Source organism: Mesoplodon densirostris, chromosome 2, assembly GCF_025265405.1.
Source record: "Mesoplodon densirostris isolate mMesDen1 chromosome 2, mMesDen1 primary haplotype, whole genome shotgun sequence".
Lineage (NCBI taxonomy): Eukaryota > Metazoa > Chordata > Mammalia > Artiodactyla > Ziphiidae > Mesoplodon > Mesoplodon densirostris.
The window spans coordinates 80,351,346-80,374,845 of record NC_082662.1 but is presented as its reverse complement, the minus strand read 5'-3'; the positions used below and the strand labels follow the sequence as shown (position 1 = coordinate 80,374,845).

Here is a 23,500-nt window from a genome sequence, read left to right as displayed (position 1 = left end):
AGTGGCCTTTGTTACATGAAAGATGCTAAATGGCTCTTCCATCAGTTTACAGAGTGCAATAGTAGCTCTTTAATATAATACAGTAAGGCTTGCTGGCCATACATCATGAAATTAGCATCATTTTCAAGTTGTCACAGAGGCAGTTTTTCCTGGTGTAGTTTTCACTCTTCATCATGTCTCTCATTTTTATCTGACTTCTAATGAAGCCTAAGTCACCTGTGAATAACTGTAATAGCTGCTGTGGCTGATTTAAGGATCATGGGTCATAAATGAGAAGTACAAAGACCAGCTGCCTTTCGGGTATAACTGCAAGCTAAACTTACCAATACTGGCACTGGATATGTTTTTTTAAAATCATCAGACCTGCAAAGTTTTTTTATTTCTTTAGGTTACTATATTCATATGCAGTGCTGTGGTCATCTGCTCTGCCTGTCTGTTTACATTAACTTCTGTAGCTCCCCAGATCTCTGAGATGGAGAGGACATGGACATTCAGATGTTTTAAATTACTTAGGGCCCTTTTTATTGAAATAGTAGAACTTGTTCTTACTGAATCAGATTCTTGACTCAAATGATTTCTGCAGGTTTCAGTAAAATGACATTACAGTCGACAAATGAAACCTCTCTTCTGGAAGAGATTATACTAATACACTGATATTTATATACTAATCCATTGATATTTGGAAAATTAGTATAAAATTCGTTGTAAATTATTTAGCTTATCAGCTTACTCCTTGAAAAAAAGACATCCACTTTTATATGGCCAAAATAGCCATCAAGAAATTACTTAGCTCTCCTTTTAAATTTATGCTATAGTTAGATTTTATATTTTGTGAATGAAACCTACATTTGATGTGTGCATAGTTTTTATTTCCTTCATGTATAAATTATTGTTAAAACGTATTAGTATTATATTAGTTTGGGTAATTTTTATTTTCAAAGAATTTATTTCTAAATATTGTTTTTACTAATAGGCCTTCCTGATTTTAGATATATATTATTACTTTAAAGGAAGTGATAATCTGCATTATACATAGTTTGGACTTTTCTGTGATCAAATAAGAAAGTGGGACATGTGTCGTGTCCTTGGAATATTTTAGAAGACTAAATTGAAGACTAGAAATGTCTCAAAACTTGAAAGGATATGGTTATCTACATCAAATGTTAGAATATTCCTTCTTAGAATGGACCCTCTAAATATTTTCTTCATTTGTCTTTTTGGGTTTTCTTATACTTCACAGAGATTACAGTGGTAACTTCTCTGATTTATATTGTTTTCCTGCCTTTACAAATGTTGACAGGTATTTCGTGATAGGCTAAAATTGCATATGCATCCATTTTGGAACTTTCTTTAGCTATCTAACATTTTAGTAGACACTTTACTTGCTTATGAGAAGATTACTTCAAGAAGACAGTAACTTAGCCCCCCAGAAATGGGTATTTATTTTCCCTTTGTGCATACCAGCACTCTTAGAACGATATAAGAGCATCTATTGTACCTCTAAAAAAAACAGGTGAAAAACTTGTGGAATTGCACGTGAAGAATTTCACAACTAAATTACTTGAGGAATCTAAAAAGCAGTTTTGTAGGTAGCATTCTCAGAAGATTAACGAGGAATAATTTACCGATGTCCAACAGAATTCACCAACTCTTGTATTTTATACCTCCATGACTTTGATACCTGCATCCCCTTTGCCCAAAACACCTTTTTTTCCCCTTCTCTACCCAGTAAAGTCCTATGTGGTCATCCAAATCTCACCTCAAGCATTACTGACTGCAGAGAGCTACCCCTAACACTATCTCCTATCCTTGCAGAATATTGCATGCCTGTTGCTATTATAGCACTTATCACACTGTAATATAATTGTTCTTCTTGTCTCCAACCCCCACTAGACATTAAGCTCCTTGAAGATAGGAACTGCATCTTTCTTGTCATTGTTTCCTCTAGACCTAGCTTAGTACTTGGCACCTAATCATTGCTAATAAATGTTTGATGAGTGTATGAATAAGTAAATGAATGATTTTGCTAAAGGTATCAACTTGAAAATTTTTATATAGTCGTTTGCCATTTTCATGGAATCTGTATTTATGAATTCATCTACTCACTAAAATACATTTGTAACCCCCAAATCACTAGAGTGCTTCATTCGCAGACATGTGCAGAGGGGTGAAAAATTTGAGTTGCCTGACATGCATGTTTCCAGTTAAGGTCAACAAGGCAACACTCTGCCTTCTTATTACAGCTTGTTCTATAAGCAAGTGTTCTTTTCACAGTGATTTTGCTATTTTAAATGGCCCCCAAACATAGTGCTGAAGTGCTGTCTAATGCTTCTAAGAGCAGGAAAGCTGTGTTGTGCATTACAAAGAAAATACATGTGTTAGATAAGCTCCATTCAGGCGTAAGTTCTAAAATTATTGGCCATGGGAATATTAGTGGTTGATACCTAATAGGTATAGGGCTTCTTTTAGGGTGAAAAAAAATGTTCTAAAATTGATTGTAGTAATTGTTGCTCAACTTTGTGGATATGGTACACTTAAACGAGTGAAACTATATGTCATGGGATTTATATCTCAGTAAGTTATTTATAAAACACATACACACACTCACACACATGCATGCAGATTGTTGGCCCTTCCCCAGAGTTTCTGAGGATCCAAGAATTTGCCTTTCTTACAAGTTCCCCAGTGATACTGCTATTGCTGTGTGGGGACTGTATTTTAAGAACCATTGCCCTAGGAATCCTGTAGAAGTAGACTCAGAAAATGGACAGAGTAGAGGTGAGCTAAACACTAGCCAGAACCACAAGCAAAACTGTGCCACAGAATGATTATGCTGGGCACCCAGCTACTACTAACACTGAGCACTGAGTGCTGTTGCTCCTGTGACCACAGCACTGAACCGGCCTGGAGTGCTGCCTGCTGGCACCTCTGCCATTCACGCCCTGGGAGATAATTTTGCCACTTAAATGTTTTCAAGCATGGTAACATTTTCAACTGTGTTTGGGTTAAAGTTAAATTCTCTCTAAAAAACCTATTGAAATAACTATACTGACTATATTATAAGGCATTTATGTTTTTAGATTATACTGCGTGTAGACTGATTATAAAGCAATTATCCTTTTTTTTTTTTTTTTCTTTTTTCTGTTCAGCCACTTTTCCAGGTATGTGGGAGAGAACAATAACGATAGGAAGTGCTGGAAAGACTTTCAGTGTAACTGGCTGGAAGGTAAGATGAAGAAGAATTTAACTGTTTGAAAACAGGCCTGTATTTTACTTCTTGTAGAGTATTTTGTGTTTTAAATGCATAGATATTCAGTTTGCCCAGGGTTTTATACTTACTGATCTGCTTATTTACTCATTCAGTTTTCATATTGGCCTTTATCCTTTTTGAGACTTAATCATTCCTTTAAAAGTAAGAAAAATTAGGTAATTTTTTAATTTTATAAGTAACCAACTAATGGTACTCTTTTCTTTGCAAAGAATGTTCAGATTACTGTATATTAATATAAAAGGAGAAAAAATAGTAGTTGATGTTTTGGCACTTACTATGTGTCAGGTTCTAAGAGCTTTCCACATACTGATTCCTTTCATTCTCATAACCACATTATGAGGTGGGTATAATTTATTATTCCCATTTACAGACAATAAAACTAAAGTACAGAGAAGCTAAGTAACTTGCCTAAGGTTACCTTGCTAATGAATTTGAATTCAAGCCAGGGCAGGAAGTCTAGGTTCAGAATCCACGCACTTAACCACTGCACTATGTAGTACAATCACAATTGATCCAATTGAAACTTAGTTATCTTCCAACTTCACCTCTTCTAAACTTGGCTAAGAAGCAGAGAGTATCAAAAATGAGGGCTGGAGAACCAAATTATGGAAGACTCCCTTACGGCCCTCATTCAGAGTTACTTTTACCTATATTTAAGTCAAACAAGCTTTATTTTTTATTTATTTATTTTTTTTGTGGTACGCAGGCCTCTCACTGCTGTGGCCTCTCCCGCCGCGGAGCACAGGCTCCGGACGCGCAGGCTCAGCGGCCATGGCTCATGGGCCCAGCCACTCCATGGAATGTGGGATCTTCCCAGACTGGGGCACGAACCCGTGTCCCCTGCATCGGCAGGCAGACTCTCAACCACTGCGCCACCAGGGAAGCCCAAAGTCATACAACCTTTTAACTGGTTATTAGACCTCCAGAATATTAGAAGTAGCAAATCAAAGAGGGGGAAAGATAATAATGATTGCAGACACTGTTTACCTTCTGAAGTCAGAATTTAGTGACTCCAGTTGGAAACTATTCCACAAAAAGATCAGGGTTGAAATGTTTCTAACTACTAAGACTACACTACTTTCATAGTGTGAGCATTTTAGAAATGCATATATTTAATAATTACATTAAGCTTAGCTACTCTATCAGATTTGGTACTTACAATTAGATTCATTTTTTAAATCTACTTTTCTTTTCCAGCTTGGTTGGTCCATTGGTCCTAAACATTTGATAAAACATTTACAGACAGTTCAACAAAACACCGTTTATACTTGTGCGACTCCTTTACAGGTAGGCGTTATAGTAATTTGGGGCTGATGCATAGTCTTTGGGTGGAGGTGTTAGTTTTATGTTGTGAATGTGAATTGGCTTCGTTCCTCCCTTCATGTCCTTTTTGAGCAGGGCTTCTAGTATACTTTGGAAATTTAGGAGCAAACACAAACTCATTGCTATCAAGAATAGTTTTGTTTTTAATACATGAAGTTTTAACTTTAAACACTTATACGTTGCTGGTGGGATTACAAAGTACTGCAAACTCTCTGGACGACAGTGACAGCCCCAAGCAAAATTAGAGATATATGTGCTCTGTGAAGCAGCAATGTATCCTCTGGGAATTTACCTTATAGCTATTATCTGCACACTTAAGAAGCTCGATGTATATGACCATTCATTGAGGAAGATAGGGGATAGTCCGTCTATAGACAATTGGTTAAATAAACTATGGTCTGTCTGAACGTTTAAATATTATATGACTATATTAGTTTCCTATTTCTTGGTGCCAAATTACCACAAACTTAGTGGCTTAAAACAACACAAATTTTTTATCTTACAGTTCTGGAGGTCAGAACTCCAAAAGGGTCTTGTGGGGCTACAAGGAAGGTGTTGGCCTTGCTGCGTTCCCTCTAGGGGCTCTAAGGGAGAATCTGCTCCTTGTCTTTTGCAGCTTCTTGGGGCTGCTCACATTCCTTGGCTTGTGGTTACATCACTGCAACCTCTGCCTCTGTCAATACATGTCCCCCTGTGACACTAACTCTCTTGCCACCTTCTTTCCCTTATAAGGGTGCTTGTGATTACATTAGGCCCACAGATAATCCAAGATAACCTCTCCATCTCAAGATCTTAACTTAAATCACATTTGCAAAGTTAATTTTACCATGCAAGGTGACATATTTACAGATTCTGGATTTTAAGACATGGACATCTTTGGGGACCATTACTGTATCACCATGGCTGTTTAAAAGTGAAAAAAAAAACAGAAAGGAAAGGGAAAGAAAGAAAGAAAGAAAAAAGAATGAGGAAGCTCTATAATTACTGACATGGAAAGATTTCCAGGATATAAAGTAAAAAAAGCAAGATACAGAGCAGTATATATTTATGCTATATTCTGTATAAGAAAGGGGGGAAACTATTTGCTTCTATTTTCTTAAAGGATCTCTGGAAGAATCTGTAAGAAACTAGTAAATGTGGCTATTTGTAGGGGTAAGGGGGGAATAGATGAAATTAGTAGATAGGGTCAGGGGTGGGTTGCAAGGCTTTTTATATTTTGTATTTTTTTAATATCTGTAAAACAGGGATCTGTGTACTATGACTTTGTGAATAATCAGAACACTGAGAAAAAATTTATTTTTTTGGAAGGCAGTTAAAAGGCCAAAACAGTAAAAAATATGTTGGCTATAATAAACTTTTTTGCCTCCCATCAAAAATACCTACTAAAGGAGAAAAAAAATCCTAATTTAAAATTCTTTTTCCAGTGACTCTCTAAAGTGATATGGTGATAAAGCCTAGTCGGACATTGGTTTTATTATATTTTAAACTCATTTCATCCTCTCAAAATAGATCCATTCACCTATTCAGTAATATTTACTGAGCATTAGAGATACAGCAGTCAAAAATTCCTGCCCTTCTGGACCTTACAGCCTTGTGGGGGAGTGCAGATCAAAAACAAGTAAATGGGGCTTCCTTGGTGGTGCAGTGGTTGAGAGTCCGCCTGCCGATGCAGGGGACGTGGGTTCGTGCCCTGGTCCAGGAGGATCCCACATGCCTGCCGTGGAGCGGCTGGGCCCATGAGCCATGGCCACTGAGCCTGCACGTCCAGAGCCTGTGCTCCGCAACGGGAGAGGCCACAACAGTGAGAGGCCCACGTACCGCAAAAAAAAACAACAACAAAGAAAAAACAAGTAAATGTCCTAATAACATAATATGTCGGATGTTGATAGAAGCAATGGAGAAAAATAAAATACAGATGAAGTGCTAATGGGGAAAATACACAATGTTAAAAGGAGTAATCTTTGAAAGCCTCACTCAGAAGGTGACATTTGAGCTGAGAACCGAAGGTTAAGCAGTCACATGGTTAACTAGAGAAGAGCCTTACGGACTGAGAAAACCAGTACAAGGCCCTAGGGCAGGCAGTTTCTACCAGTGAAAAGCACAAAGGCTGGGACGGGATGATCAAGGGAGAAGAATAGGAGGGAATAAATCAGAGAGGTAGCTGGGAGCCAGATCGAGTAGGGATATGTTTGTCACTGTAAAGCCTGGGTGAGATAGGAAGCCACTGGAGAGTTTTGAGCACAGGAGTGACATGATCTAACTTGTGTTATCAAAGGGACTCTAGCCGCTTTGTTGAGTTAGAAGACTATTGGAATGATCCAGGAGAGAGACAGCAATGGACTGAACCCATATGGGGATGGTAGGAGTGGTAGATAGTGATTGGGTTCTGCATATACTTTGAAGGTGGAGCTGACAGTATTGGCCAGTGGATCACATGTGGGGTGTGAGACAACGAGAGGAGTCCAGTATAATTTTACAGTGAGGACAGATGTTTATGTCTCCTGGGCTTTGAATGTTCTAGGCAATATCTCTTACTACAGGGAATAATAAGTTACTGAGGAAAAGAAAGATTCATCTAAGAACCTAGAAAATGTTTTTCTGAACTATCTTATTCTCCATTTCAGCTAAGTGCCTGTTTCTTTCCCATGCCCTCAGACAACCATGTTTGGAGACTGGAACCATAGATTCCAGTGGGGAACCACAGATTCTGAGGCTGAAACAACTGATCCTTATTTATCCAAGTTTTTTTTTTTAGTTCTGGGGAGTTATTATTATTGCTGTTTTCCGGCTGAATGTTGTTGACATGCAGTCTTCTCTGTGATTTTGCCCTTCTCCATCTCAGTGTCTTCTCTTGCCATGCTATCTCTCTTGCTCCCCTTCCACCACACCAGACTTCTCAGTTCTTCCAGCAGAACAAATTATATCCTGACCTTTTCATCTGTTTGTTTTCTTTCTCATTCCTCTCACATGTCCCTGCCAATACACACTAATTGGAATCTCCATAAAGGCAAGGACCATGTTTATCTTGTTTATCATTATATCCCCAGTATTTATCACAATGCCAGGTTTAACATAGGTACTCAATATATATTGACTGAGTGGATGAATTTATCCTTTAGTTCTTGCTGTCTCTTGGTTCTGATCAATTTCCTTAAAATTTGGCAATTTTGTTCTGCCCCTCTGTCTCTTAACTGTCCCGGGTACTTGATTATTTGTTTGGATCTCCTTGTTTGCTCTGAGAACCGGTATTTCTAAGTTCACCTACCAAATTTCTGCCCTCCTGCTTGTACACATCCTTGTTTTCTATGGATGCCCTGATTTGGACTTCTTTATCTGTTCCTGACCTGTTGCCTTCTAAGATGCCTGCCTGATCTAGACAATACAGGCTTTTTTGTTTGGCCCTTTCTCTTCTGACTTTCCTGAAGAATGGTAGAGAAGTAACTCCACATGCCCCCAGAAACTCATTTCTAACCCCTGTGGGACTTAGACGTCCTTCCTGGGATGTGAATGATTAGAGCAGGGATATGCACACTTACGAGGAATGCCACAGTGGGTCAACTTTCATTTATGCTACCTCGTCCTGCAAGGTAATGGGGAAATGCTGGCTGGTTCATCATTTCTCTGGTCATCTTTCAGACTTAGATCTAGCAAGTAACTCTAAAGCTAACCTCAATAGAAAACAACTATGTCTTTGCATTGCCAAGTAAGCCATCTTTATATACTACAGTCAGCCCTCCCTATCCATGGGTTCTATATCCATGGATTCAACCAAAGATTGTGGATCCACAGTTGGTTGAAATTCACAGATGCAGAACCCAGGGATACAGAGAGCTGAGTGTATTATGGATACTTGAGCATCCATGGATTTTGGTATCTGCAGGAATACTGGAACCAATGCCCTGTGAATACGAAGGGACAACTGTACTTCTGTTTCAGTTTGGATATTCATGGTTCATTCTCAGCTCTTCACATTAGATTTAATCATTTCCATGTAACTGATTCCTCCATTAATCTGTAGAAGTTCACATGGGTTCACAGGAATTCAACTGTAATTCCCTGAATGACTTTTTGCCAACAATCTTTATTTATTATACCAATAAATTCTGCAGTAAATAACATTACCATATTTCCTTTCCACATTTTTCAATCTTAATATACAGGAAGCTTTGGCTCAAGCTCTTTGGATTGACATCAAGCGCATGGATGACCCAGAATGCTACTTTAATTCTTTGCCAAAAGAGTTAGAAGTAAAAAGAAATCGGATGGTACATTTACTTGAAAGTGTTGGCCTAAAACCCATAGTTCCTGATGGGGGATACTTCATCATTGCTGATGTGTCTTTGCTAGGTTTGTAAAGTTTTTATTATTTCAAACATACAGAAACTTAAGAGTGAAATTGTATCAGAATTATGAAGAAAAGATTGGTGTCAAAGCCATATCAGCATTTCATTTATGGAAAAATGGATTTCCACAGTGTCAGTCATCTACAATCATCTTGATGATTAGGTTCTTAACCTTAAATATGCCTGTTGTTACATGGTTTGGAGTCGTTTGTTCTAGATATTCTATTAAGCATAGAATTTGCTGTCATCTTGTTCTGGTATGTAATTTAAAACACAGGTACATGAAATAATATATGTTCCTTGTGTTCTTTTAGTAAAATTTTAGTTTCCTTTTCACTTAAAAAAATATGATTTCTAGAATATTGATGCTATTGAGTGGATTTAACCAACTCTGGATTGTATAGTACCATGATATTTACTATTGAAAAAAAAATCTGTCTATAAGTGGATTTGTGCAGTTCAAACCTGTGTTGTTCAAGGCTCAGCTGTATTGTAGTTAGCATTAACTTGAGTCCAAACTTCGTGGCAGCAAAGGCAAATAGAAAAATGATATTAGCTACATAATTCTTGGATAAAAGTAAACTTAACAGCTTTTCTAGAACCAAACTAAAAGGCACTTATCACATTTTGACATTAAACATCAAAAGGACAGTAATGCAACTTTTGCTCGCATTAAGCTCTTAAACAGTTTCTCATTCTATCCTCAGTTGATCCAACCTGCATGTAATATTGGTTTAGGTCCTAGATCTTGAACTGGTGTGGTTGTAATAGGAGCAGAAAGGATTTGGGCTAGAAAACCTTTAATGATGATGGGGAAAAAAGATGTGTGTTATTTATGGTCCTCCTTCACCTGTGTGAGAAAAATGTTAGTATCTATAAGACCCTTCTACATATGAAGACGAAGTTCATTTTTTTTTACTCTTTCATCTTCTCAGATGGATTTGAGTGTAGAAATTCTTCCATATACTAGAGGTTGGCCCCACAATTTGCTAAAGACAGAAGCAAGAACCAACACTTTCACTTGATGGTAGCTTAAAAATAAAAATGAGCCATAAAATTCATGGACATAGTAATTCTCTTTAAAACTCATAGCAATGGCTAACTGGTTAATATTTTTGAGCATTCATGATCTAGTAGGTATTATGCTAAGAGCTTTACAAATATTACAATTCTCACAAAAGCCCTATGAGATTGGTGCTATTATATCCCCATTGATAGTTGAGAAAGATGAGATAGAAAATCAAGAAATTTACTGAAGTTAATCAACTAATAAGTAGCAGGGCTGGGCTCTGAATCCAGAGATGCATGTCCTAACCAGTGAACTTATCTTTTTCCTGCTATACTAAGCAACTTTCCTGACCAGTGAGCATCATCCTAGAACTAAAAAGGGAAATATTTGATTAGAATACAAGATTACAAATAAGATTATTACAGTTGTTCTAGTGAGATAAGGTCCAAAATTAGGGAGGAGATAGTGGGAATGCAACAACCAATTTTGATTCTCATAGGTTACTTAAATAAGCTAGTGCTATTATAATATGGTTCAAATCCCTACCTTCAATAAGAAATATTTTGTTTAGTTTTTTTGAGAATCTCTGACTCAAGGCTTCAAAAGAAGTAGATTCCAACTTTCTCCTAACTATAAAGTCTTTAGGATTGTATTTATTCCCTTATTTTTCTTTGAGCACCATGGCAATAAATTTCTCTTTTCTAAGCGTTACAAGAATAAATGAGTAGTTGTCATACTGAGTGAAGTAAGTCAGACAGAGAAAGACAAATATATGATATTGCTCATATGTGGATTCTAAAGAATGGTACAAATGAACATATTTACAAAGAGAAATAGAATCACAGATGTAGAAAACAAACTTACGGTTACCAAGGGGGAAAGCAGGCGTGGAGTGGGGGGGATAAGCTGGAAGAATTGGGATTGACATATACACACTACTATATATAAAATAGATAACTAATAAGGACCTGTTGTATAGCACAGGGAACTCTTCTCAATATTCCGTAATGACCTATATGGGAAAGGAACCTAAAAAAGAGTGGATATATGTATACATATAACTGATTCAGGGCTTCCCTGGTGGCACAGTGGTTGAGAGTCCGCCGGCCGATTCAGGGGACACGGGTTCATGCCCCGGTCCGGGAAGACCCCACATGCTGCGGAGCGGCTGGGCCCGTGAGCCATGGCCGCTGAGCCTGCGTGTCCGGAGCCTGTGCCCCGCAACGGGAGAGGCCACAACAGTGAGAGGCCTGCGTATCGCAAAATAAATAAATAAACAAATAAATAACTGAGTCACTTTGCTATACAGCAGAAAGTAATACAACATTGTAAATCAACTCTACCCCAATAAAAATTTTAAAAAATGAATGAGTAGTACAGCCTGTGTCACTTACAGTTAGTAAGTACCCTCCTGTTCTTTCTTCTACTGCTGTAATCACTCCTTTCTCCAGGTTACCTTTGAGTATGCTACTATTGTGTACTTGTCACTTGGAGTTTTCACGTAATTTACAGTTAGACTCTATTTTAATTTGTCATTTTGTTAGAGCCAAATCTGAATTAAACACACACATACATATGACTTGAAATAGTAATTTAACTTCTATATTTGTAAAATGAGGATTGTTGCTTCTATCAGAATTGTAGGACAAATAAATGAGAGAATCATGTAACATGCTTAACAAATAGTAATAAATGGTAGAGTATTATTAGCATTATTATATGGAAGTTTTACATTCTTAAAGCACAGGAGAAAATTGAAATACAATCATTAAGGAAAACCATATTAAGTCATTTAAAAAAAACACAGGTGAAACTTTCTTCAATGTCAAGGTTTTTACGCTGTTAATTTGAAGGGACCCAGTAGTATTTAGTGAATAAAAGAAAAAAGGTAAAGGTAACTGCCTTAATTTATTTTGAGTAATAAATTGTAAAATTTCATTGATTACAGTAGCCATCAATGTTTGTTGCTTTGGGGCATTCAAAAAGATCTTGAGTACAAGTCACTAAAATCGAAACAATATGAAATGTAGATTGCTGAATCTGAATGCCAGAGAAATATCTTACCCAGACCTTAAAGCAAGATTGGAACAAGAGATAAGTATAAGAATACATATTTGAAGTTTTTCACCAAATTTAAAAGAAAATTTTTTTAAGCATAATGTTTGGAAGAGGAAACAATAAAGATCACTTTGGAGAACTACATAGGCATTTTCCCTTCATAAATAATGAATAATATTAACTTATTCATTCTACAAATATGCTTTTCATTACTTATATGCTAGACTCTGACATAGGAGATGGGGATAGTGATAGATTGCAATACCCCTGTGGAGCTTACAATCTAATAATGAATTACCATTTGGAGACATAATTATTACAGATGAGTACTCTAAATTTAGGTGTTATTTCCTTAATAATGATCATAGAGGCTTATGTTATTTTTAAACGGAAAGGCAACACTCTTCTTTGTCCTTCCCCTTTCCTACTCTCTTCCAATGCTAAAAGCTATATACACAAGCATGATCAATCAGATGTATATGTGAGTACTGCCTTAGAGTATCAGTAAAGCTTCTCTGTGAATTCCTTACTTCCCACCACACCATGCAGTATGAATCCAGCATGAGAACATTTTGAGAGAAAATTTTGAATCTTGATAGACAGATGAAATACACGTTGCCTCAGATGTAATACATAGGCCATCCGATTTTTATTGTTTTAGATACAGACCTTTCTGATATGAAGAACAGCAACGAACCTTATGACTATAAATTTGTAAAATGGATGACTAAAAATAAGGTAATGTTTATTGGCCTTTGCAATATTGTGCTGTATGTTATAATTTATGAAGGAAACCTGCTGACATGCTTTGAAAACTGTTAACTGTAGTTTTGTTACATGATATTCTACTCATAGCTATTTGGACGATTTTATTTTATTTTTGGCTGCGCTGCATGGCTTACGGGATCTTAGTTCCCTAACTAGGGATTGAACCCAGGCGCTCAGCAGTGAAAGTGTGGAGTCCTAACCACTAGACCACTAGGGAATTCCCTGGAGGATTTTAAAAACATTTTTCTTTTGGAAATTATTGTGAGTATTTAGAAGTATCTATTTGTTTTTAATGTTTATGCTCCGAAAATTAATATTTAAAGTGTAAGTAGTTTTCCTGTTTTTCCTATTTTATATTCCTATTTGTTTTTTCAGAAATTGTCAGCCATCCCAGTTTCAGCATTCTGTAATGCAGAGACCAAATTACAGTTTGAGAAATTTGTGCGATTTTGCTTCATTAAAGTAAGTTCCCTGTTCTACTCAAAAACACACTTATAATGTCCTTCCTTCTGATTTATAAATCACCATTTTTTTCTGTTGCTAGACATGATGTACTCATATGCAGTTTTTAATTTTTGGCTTGCTGCCATAAAATTAATCTACCAGAACAAAACTCAGCACTTTTTGAAGTTGAGCTTACTGGATTACAATGTAATCAGACTCCTTACCTGTAACATTACAATGTCCAGCATGCAACCAAACATTAATACCCATGTGAAGACACAAGAAAATGTGACCCTTAATGAAAAAAAATGTGACTTCTATGCAGTCAATAGAAATAGATCTTAAGGTGACCCAGATGTAGGAATTATCAGACAAGGACTTTAAAGCAGATATTATAAATGTGTTCAAGAAATAAAAGGAAAATATGGTCATAATGAGTGACTAGATTAATTAATTTTAAATTCTTAAAAAGAACCAAATGGAACTTTAAGAATTTTAAAAAGTAATATCTGATATGAAACATATATGGGGCTTAACACAGAGGATTGAGGTTGTGAAAAAAAAAAAAGGGTCCACCTGAATACAGATCCACAGAAATCATCCAATCTGAAAAAAGAGGGAAAAATTATTTTTGAAAAATAAGGAGAGTCTCAGATCTATGGGTCAGTGTCAAGTAATAATATACATGTAACTGGAGTATCAAAGAAAAAGAGAGAGAATGTGGCAGAAAAAATATTTTAAGAAATAATGGCCAAAATTTCCCCATATTTGGTGAAAAGCCACTTAGAGATCTAAAAATTCAGTGAACCACGCAGGATACAAATAAAAATCACATCTTGACACATCATAATCAAACTGCTGAAAACCAAAGATAATGATAAGATCTTGAAAGCAGCCAGAGAAAAACTACACCTCACATGCATGGGAGCAAAGGTACAAATGTTAACTAACTTCTTATCAGAAACAGTGGAGACCAGATTACAATGAAATGTCACCTTTAAAGTGCTGAAATAAAAAATATGTCAGCCTAGAATTGTATATCCAGGAAAATATCCTTTAAAACTGAAAACAGTATACATCCCTGGTAAATGAAAGCTAAGAGAATTCAGTACCATCAGATCTGTGCTAAAAATAATCTGAATGTATTATTGCTGTTTTTAACAATTTAGTGATAAGATGTTATCACTACTGAAAACAATCTTATGAAGATTAAGGCACTCTCTATACCTGCACACTCATGTATAAGTCTAGACAGAATGATGTAAACACTTTTCAACTTTTAGAGCCATCCTATAGTCAAACTATGGGAGACTTATCCAGAATAGAATATAAATCTTACCAGCATAACAATGTCAACATTTAATTGTCTGAAATGTAGAAGAAAGGGTAAAGCCATTAACACTCGCATCTTATAGTGGATCTAGAAACAGAGGTATATTATTTGAAGTTATAAACAGAACTAACAGAAGAAAAAAGTAGCATAAGACTTCCAGTTTTAGAATGGTAAACATGGCCCTTCCCCATTCTCTTCTTGGAAATTATTAAAGAAACAACTAGGAGAATGGAAAACAAATTCACAAATCCCCCAGGAAGTGAGAAAGAGTTGCCAAATCAGTGAAGGTAATGGTAGAGGGAAGACACGAAGAAAGGCTTCTGCTTCTACATCTTCAAATTATAGACAGAGCCAACAGGTAGCCTACTCATTATCCAGAACAGCAGGAACAGTAAGTGCACTGGTAGTGGGAACTTCTCCAGACACATTTGGCCCCATGGAAGAGGCAGAGTGGAAACATACAGTCATGTCTTCTAGCACCTGTGCAAACCAGGTGGAAAGAAAGGGCTGTATAGATTTGCTCTTCACCTCTGTCATTTTTGCTAAAGCTGTGTTGAGGCAGTGCGGATACATTAAATTGGAGGGAGCCAATTAAATTAGTTGGAAAGAAATAAAGTCTAAAAGAACTCCCTCTCTCTGAACTCTACATTAACCATATTTAACCTTGTGAGCCAGAGATAATTTCTACTCCCTTCTAGTGGTTCCCTGGATCTTCCTTTATAGAAAACTGCAAATACCTCTTCAGATCGTAGACAGAGCCAGCAGGTAGCTTACTCATTACCCAGAACAATAGGAGCCGTACGTAGGTGTGCTGGCAGTGGGAGCTTACAAAGAGAATTCAATCAAAGATGAGTAATTAAAAGGAACCAGCTATGAATCTAAAAAGATACTATAAGGGGAAAAGGAGAAAGATACAGTGAAAAACAATATCAGAGAATATCCAACCAAAAAAAGAAAAAAAATGTTTCCATAGAGCAAACCAAAAGTGTGATATTTCAAATTCAAAACATGTAAAACAAGTTACAGCAGAGATTTTTAAAAGTTCAGGGAAGATAGAGTAAGATAATGTAAGAAGATGAAATGGCAGCTGTCAGAGCTCAGGTAAGAAATTGAAGGGAAAAAATAAAGCTATTGGTAATTGTAGTGACATTGGAAACAGCACAGAGAACACTAAATACTTCTGTAAGCACACTGAGGATTGAGAAGAGTGAGCAAAAAGAAGTAGAAAGGAACAAAGAATTTTTTTTTTTTGGCAGCACTGTGTGGCTTGTGGGCTCTTAATTCCCCAACCAGGGATTGAACCCGGGCCACGGCAGTGAAACCCAGAGTCTTAACCACTGGACTACCAGGGAACTCCCAGGAACAAAGAATTTTAAAATGTTAGAAAAATTACAGACGTGGAAGACAAATGAAATACCTAGAGTTCCTGAAGGGAGTGGTGCGGAGAGGCAGACCAATGGAACTGGGAAAGAATTGTATAGCTTTATTTTGAGAATGCTTTCCATTGAAAACAAACAAATCTAAAAATGGGAAGGGAATGGCTTGTCTCAGGGAACATTGTCACAGAATAACACTGAGATATGCCTTGTTTTAATCTATTGGACTTTATAAATGATCCTTTGGCATCTAGACAAGATGATCAAGGCCTCCGCGGAGACAGGAGAGGAGGATCAGTGTGGACTCACCTCCTTTGCATCAGCATTCAATATTGGAAGATAGTGGAGCAACACCAAGAAGTCCCTAGGGAAAGCTGACACACCTCATCCAACCTCTTGGAAAAGCCAAAAATAAAAGGGTGGCAAAACGTGCCAAGAAAGTGGAAATGGAAAGAAAGCAGGTTGAATTTAGGGCAAAACAAACCAAAAGCAGCAGCACTTTACAATGATTATGGGTAAAGTCCTCAGTAGTTGTCAAATATATGAAAGGATGCTACACCTCACTCATAATAAGAGAAAAGAAAAATAAAACTGCAGTGAAATTTTATTTTTTCTGATAATTTGGAAACAAGCAAAACAACTGAAAAGTTTCATAAGATACTCTCATGCATTGATTGAGAGTACTAGTATAATGTATAAAATCTCTGCAGTGGTTAGTATGAAAATGTATCATCCAAATATAAATGCACATATCTTCTGACCCAGCAGTTCTGCTTATAGGATTTTTTCCTGTGGATTTACTTGTACGTTGAATGTCTTGTGTTCGAGGATTTTCAGTGAAACACTGTTTACAATATCAAAGGATTATAAACAAAATATTCACCAATGAAGGCTGCTTGAATAAATTGTGTTACATTCACATCCATAAAAGTGCTCCATGGAGTGATAGAGCATAAGCTAAAAGCAAGGAGCAGACCAGTTTGTGAGGAATACTATTATCTATATAAAAAAAAAAGGGAGGGAGGGAGGGAGATAGAAGCTTTTAAGTGCCTAGACTGTCCCTGGAAGGAGATGTAATAAAATCCCAGTGTTGCCTCTGGGGAGGAGAACTGAGTGGTTGAGGGAGATGGGTGGGATGCTGGGTTACTTTAAAAAAATATTTTGAAATATTCTTAATAAATAAGTTTGAAGAACTGTTTTTCCAAACAATTTTATGTAGGTTCCTAACTTAATTATTGATGCCTCTATCACTCCCAAATACCTTATTATGTATTCCCCATTATACAACATTCTTCTACAGTATAACCATCAAAATCATGAACTTAACATTGCTATATCATTCTATCTAATCTCAGATCCAGTTCAAGTTTCACTAATTGCCCCAATAATGTCCTTTTTATAACAAACAACCAAGTAAGTAAATAAATCCAGGCCATAATCGTGTCAGTCAGCCAGTCATCCATCAGTCAATCCAGGCCAGAATTGTGCATTGTATTTAGCTGTCATGTCTCCTTCAAGCTAGAATGGTTCCTCAGTTTTCCTTGACTTTCCTGACCTTAATACTTCTGAAAATTATTGGCCAGTTATTTTGAAGAAGGTCCCTCAACATTTGTTTGACATTTACTCGTGAATAGACTCAGATTATGCACCTTTGGCAGGAAACCGTGGAAGTGATGCTTTAGTCACTGTTTTGCATCCTATCAGCACATAATTTTAGTTTTCCTACTGCTTGTAATGTTAAATTTACTTTATTGAGGTGGTGTCTGCCAGGCTTCTCTACTGTAAAGTTTCACTTCTTCCCTTGATAAATAATGAATGTTTTGTGGTGAGGTACTTTCAAACTGTGAAAATATTCCATCTCTCATCAAGCAATTTATTTATCTGTTCATTCATATATGTAAGGACTCATGGATTCCTGTTTCATTCAGTGGGTTATAATTTATCATTATTATTACTTATTTTGATGCTCAAATTTCCCCAGATTTGGCCATTAGGAGCCCCTTTAAGCTGGTCTCTTTTTCCTTTGACATGTCCCCATCATTTTTTGAGCATTTCCTTACTTTCTGGCATAGCAAGATGCACCAGGTTCATTTTGTCATTATCTAGCCCAACTTGGAATCACCTTTTAGTGGAGAATGGTATTAAGAAACCAAGATCTGGGCATTAGGAGTGCTTATTGCTGTTGGAGTATTAGTATTCCCAGGCCCTCCCAGGGGACAGACGTAGGGAATATGTAAATGTATATACATACATTCTATGTCTGTGTCTATTCTACTTATTTCTATGTCTATCTAAATATATTGAAACCACCACAGAGTTTATTCTAGCTTTCTCCCTATCCGTATTTGTCCCTCCCTTCTTTGACAGTAAAACACCTGGCTCATCATGTAACCACTTCTTTAATCAGTACTTCTGTACGTGACCAGTCTCCTGTCAGTGCCACTGCCCCTCCACCCAGCACCCCTGACAGGCAGCTTTTACCCTGATAAGGCTTTGACACCTCTACCAGGCTGCTGCCCCTGTCCCCTGTATGGCCACCATCCTCACCTCACCTGAGCTTCAACACCCTGTGCTGACCTGCTGCTGTCGCTCTCCTGTAGAGATACCCTCCTCTAAGTCTCCAAGGCCACCACTGTCACCCACTGCATAGAAGTCCTCCTCCTCCCTTACGGGCTCTGACACTCCATGCCTGTCTGCGTTGGCAGATACCTGCCTCATCACCTCCAGGCTCCAAGCTGCCTGGAGCTCCAGGAACCACCCTGCCATACAGAGGCCTTGCTTACCTACCCCCCTCGACTCTGACACCCTGTTCCTGGTCAGTGCCACCACTGCCATCACCACCACGTCATGCCACCAACATTGAAAGTCTACTCACTCCACTCTGGCTGCAGCACCCTGCACCAGGCTGCCAAGGCTCCCCCTGCCCCCATACATGATCTCCTATTTCACTCAGCCCCATGTAATGGCTTTTGGACTAAATCACTCTGCAGAGATGGAACAGAAAGGAAAGGGAGAAGTAGAGAAAGCAGAAGAGGAAGTTTATCCATCAATTTAATGTTTTACTATATGTAGATATTACCTGTTCAAAAAACAAATGAATTTTATCAATACAGTTGACCCTCAAACAGTGTGGGAGTTAGGGGCTTATAACTATGAGACTTAGATGGGAGGGGGCAGAATAGTGTGAATGAACCCAGTTTTCCTCATTCAGAGCAGAGAATGGTGAACATTGTCTGAAGTTGATAAATAAAAAAATTAGAAACACACATTATTTAGATTTTAGTGACAACCACTAGAACTGAAACCAGAAATTGCCATAAATTGTTGTGTTGGGGGATGGTGGGAGTAGTAGGAAGGGGTGGGGAGGGAAGAAGCAGATGATTATTTTTCAGTGTAAACTCTTCTGTACTCTTTGACTTTTTTCTGTAATTGTGTATTAATTTATTCCTCCATTCTTGCTCTGCCTGGCATCCTCTGTGTGTTGGGAGCTAAGGGAGGGGTTTTCCTCTGTTGTCTAGAAGCCTCTTTGAAAGAGGTCTGTGATTTTGTATACTTCCTACCCAAATGGATGAAACAGTGAATATGGATCCCATCAGCACATCTTTGAGACTCTCCTCCTGCATCAGTGTTATTTATGAGTCTGGGTCTTTGGTGCTGCAGGCCACTTGGGCTGCCATAAGTGGTTATGAGTGAGGGTGTTCACACTGACAGATATCCTTCTGGCTGGGATCAGGTTAAACTGTTTTCAGTCTGATCTGTATATACAGTTTGTCAGTCATTTTTTTTTTTTTTTTTTTTTGGTGATGCTCTTTGGCCCTATACTGGTTAATTTGTAGATTTCTTTGGTGTCAGGAAAGTAGTAATAAAGTGCCCTGAATTGGCAGCCAGCATCACAAAACAGTATGATGTAGTGATTGCCGTGATGCTTCTCTAGCTCCCCTAACATTGAATTCTTGTGAGGTTCATTCACTTTTCTAGCCTGACAGCAATGGGATATAGAATTATAAATAATTGGTTTGTTTGATTTGCTACTGGGCTCCTTAAAGAGCTCAGGACTTGTGTATTTGGCCACCAAGGCAAGGGATGATGCTGTGGATGCCATTTCCCAGTCTCTGTGTTCCTGCTGAGATTAAGTGGCTTAATATGGGGCAGAGCTTTCAGTCATGCAACTCAAGGTGTCCCCCACCCCTACCCCCACCCCATGAATGCTCTTGGGCTCTGTCTTGGCTGCAGAGGCCAAGGACTGGCTGGAGCCCATCTGGCCCCAGCTTAAGTTATCAGGGGTTGAGAAGCACTAGGTTCCCAAATCACTACATGACTATTACGGATGGACTGATTTGGGTATATTTTTTATATTTAAATCTTTATTTCATCTTGAGTTTATTTTGATATGTAATGATGATTATTTCATTAATTTACAGAAAGACAGTACACTGGATGCTGCTGAAGAAATCATCAAGGCATGGAGTAGACAGAAGTTTTGATACATGCAGACTGCATTGTTTCTATTAAATGACCTAGTATGGAATTATTTAGTACTGCTACTTGCTGGGTATTGAAAAAAAAATTTCAGTACAAATGAAATTTAAAGGACTATTTCCATTGCTAATCCCACTCCTGATAATATTCAGGAGATCTGATTTTTTTTTCAGCTGAAATGTATTAAAACACCTTTTAGACCATTTTATGAGTCAGTATAGTGCAGTGGTAAGAACTGTGAGATGCTGGTTGATGCTTAATCTCTCTAAACTTCAGTTTCCTCATAAAAGGGGAATAAAAATAGCACCTACTTTATATGAAGTTTGTGAGTTGTTGTTTGTGAGGATGAAATGGACTGATGTATGTAAAGCCTGGCAGACAATAAGCACTCAACTACTCTTGGCCAGTTTCACTTCTCTGCCATTGTGTGAAAACCCTTAACCAGTCAACTCTGTATCTTGGCTTTGTCTCTACCCACCTGTAGTTCTCTCCCCTTCACTTACTAATGGCTTTGAACTTTGCTCATAGTTTTGCCTCTCTGTTGCAAGTACTGCCATCATCTGAGGTGGCTTCAAGGTCCCCATGGATTACCTAGGCTTTTGGTACTTTGACCTCCTCACCTCTGGTGATACTCACCTCCACTCCACTCTCCACTTCAGCCACCCACTCCCTTGGGCATACCCTAAACCTTTCATCATTTCAGGCTGTTCCATCTTTGAGATAATAAGTTAGTCATTTCACACTGTAACCACCTATTCTTACACTAAGTATCCCGCCCGGCCAGTATTTCCCCTCTCTCCATCTCTCTCTCTCTCTGTCTCTCTCTCACTCAGCTCCTCTCAAAATATTACTTTAAACTATCATTGCAAATCCACTATTTCTCAAAAATTGGTCCATGGCCCTCTTACATCAGAATCAACTAGGATCTTAGAACCTTCTATCAGTCTCTTTGTACCTTCACTCCCTTCCATATCCAGGTTAGATTTCGTTATCCATAACTTCAGCCAAGATACTTTTGCTGCCTTGAATAACTTGCTCGTACTATCTCACCTACCTGGTCAAACAAACAAACAAACAAACAAACAAACAACTCATCCCTGGGGTTGAAGCTCCATGCTTGCAACTGGGCTGCTGAGCGCTGCTGTAGCAAAATGCATAATTGGGCAGGTTCTAACAACCATGAATGCACGACATTGACCTTAACTTGACTTAATTCTTCTGTGTTCCCCTAGTGAGCTTTCTCTACATTTTACCACGACAGCAATTCCTAATATTCTTCCATTCTCCATAGTAAAAATATCCAGCCTTCTCCATTCTCCTAACACCTCAAAGCCCACCACTGCCAGTACTATTAAATGACCTAATCTCCTGCTTCTGTGAAAAACAAAATTAAAAAAATGAAAAAGTAGGAGCCACCAGACCAGCACTCCCAGCTGGGATTCTACCAATAAGTGAGTCTATGACATCCACATCAGCATCCATCCTTTCTTTATTGCCCCCAGGGCCTGGGGACAGTGGGGAGGATTGGTGGTAAGCAGCTCCAGAAGGAGGCCAGGACCTCAAGAGCCAACTATTGCATAGCAAAACAAATTCCATGTGAAAATTGTGCCTGTTCACTCATGTGGGGGACTTGATAAAATTTTCACCAGGGTTTAAATCCACTCTTTGCAGCCTTGGACTTGTCCAGTGCTAATCCCACCACCTGTACTCTGGATCCCATGTCTTCTCACATTTTCAGGGACTTGGTTCAGCCTATTCTCTTATATCTTCAGCCTCTACTGGATCCCTTCCTCAACAGTAAGATACTTTCAAATCTCTCCCATCTTAGAAAATCCTTTCCCTGATTCTATCTACAACCCTATTATCTCTTCCTCTTCAGGGCAAAATTTCTTCCTTCCATTTTTTTCTCTCTCCCTACTGGCCTCCCTCCATCCTTCATTTTTTCCTTTAACAAATATTCATTGAACTCCTAATATGTGCCAGGCACTGTCCTAAGATATTCAGGCACTTAGGATATATCAGTGAACAAGTGAACCAAAGATCCCTGCCTTCTAGGGCTCTCCTAGAGAGGGGAGAGACAATAACTAAATCATAAACATAATGAAATATATTGTAAAACTTATACATGGCAATTGTATGAAGAGAAGAAGGCAGGGTAGAGGTTGGAATGAGAGTTTTAGGGAAGCAAATTGGAATTTTAAACAGTGTGGTCAGGTCTCATGGAGGGGACATAGAAGCAGACTTAGAAGAAGAGAGGGAGAGAGCCTTGGTAAGATCTTAGGGAGGGACATCCCAGGCAGAAGGAATAACCAGTGCAAAGGCTCTACAACAGGAGGGTGTCTTATGTTTGATGAGTACCAAAGGTCTGCTGTGGCTGGATGGAATAACCAAGGGATGGAGTAGCAGGTATTAGGCCAGAGAAGTAACATAGGACCTCAAGGACTGGAGTAAGGATAATGGTTTCGTGCTATCCTATCCATACCTTTTTTTTTTGATATGTAAAATAATGTTTATTGCAGCATGATTTATAATTCCTCCAAACTAGGAACAACCAAAAAGACATGAGACTGTGTACAAGCGCCAAATATGTCAGTATTAGTGACTAAAGGGGACTGATGACCTAGCTCTGGATTTTTTGAGAAATTTTACTGCGAAATGGAATAACTTGAAAAAGTTTTCCTCATTTGATGATTCCACTTTCTCGCACACACACACTCCTCACTTACCCTCAACCCGCTATAGTCTGGATTCCATACCCATTATTGTTCTAAGTTCTCTAATGACCTCCATGTTCGTAGGTTTAAAGGAAACGTCTCAGTTCCATCTGGCTTTACCTCTTAGTATTTACCACTGCAGGCTGCTTGGGCCTTCCTAAACCCTAATTTTTTTTTTTTTAGATCCTGTGGTGCTGCATGTTCATCAGTTGCCTTTTGTACTCTGCCCTTCTTCCTTCATCTCCTTTGCCTGTTTCTTAGATATTGGTATTTTGTCTTTCTCACTAAATAACTTCATTTACTCTGTATATGCTAGTGACTCCTAAATCTGTAACAGCCTAGTTCTATCTGTTGAATTTCACATCCAGTATCCCATTCGTCA

At 38.1% G+C, this 23,500-nt stretch overlaps 1 protein-coding gene across 3 annotated transcripts in view; it reads left to right on the top strand.

The window, feature by feature from the left end:
* The window catches only part of KYAT3 (kynurenine aminotransferase 3), a 53,130-nt gene extending 32,411 nt beyond the window's left edge, over window positions 1-20,719 (top strand). For all 3 annotated transcript variants that reach the window (XM_060090068.1, XM_060090069.1, XM_060090070.1), the window contains 6 exons: window positions 3,150-3,226; window positions 4,469-4,558; window positions 8,755-8,941; window positions 12,666-12,742; window positions 13,148-13,234; window positions 20,347-20,719. In XM_060090068.1, coding sequence (XP_059946051.1) covers window positions 3,150-3,226; window positions 4,469-4,558; window positions 8,755-8,941; window positions 12,666-12,742; window positions 13,148-13,234; window positions 20,347-20,409 — 581 coding nt within the window. In that variant the 3' untranslated portion in view covers window positions 20,410-20,719. The remainder of the gene's footprint in view (window positions 1-3,149; window positions 3,227-4,468; window positions 4,559-8,754; window positions 8,942-12,665; window positions 12,743-13,147; window positions 13,235-20,346) is intronic.
* Window positions 20,720-23,500: the final 2,781 nt, after the last annotated feature.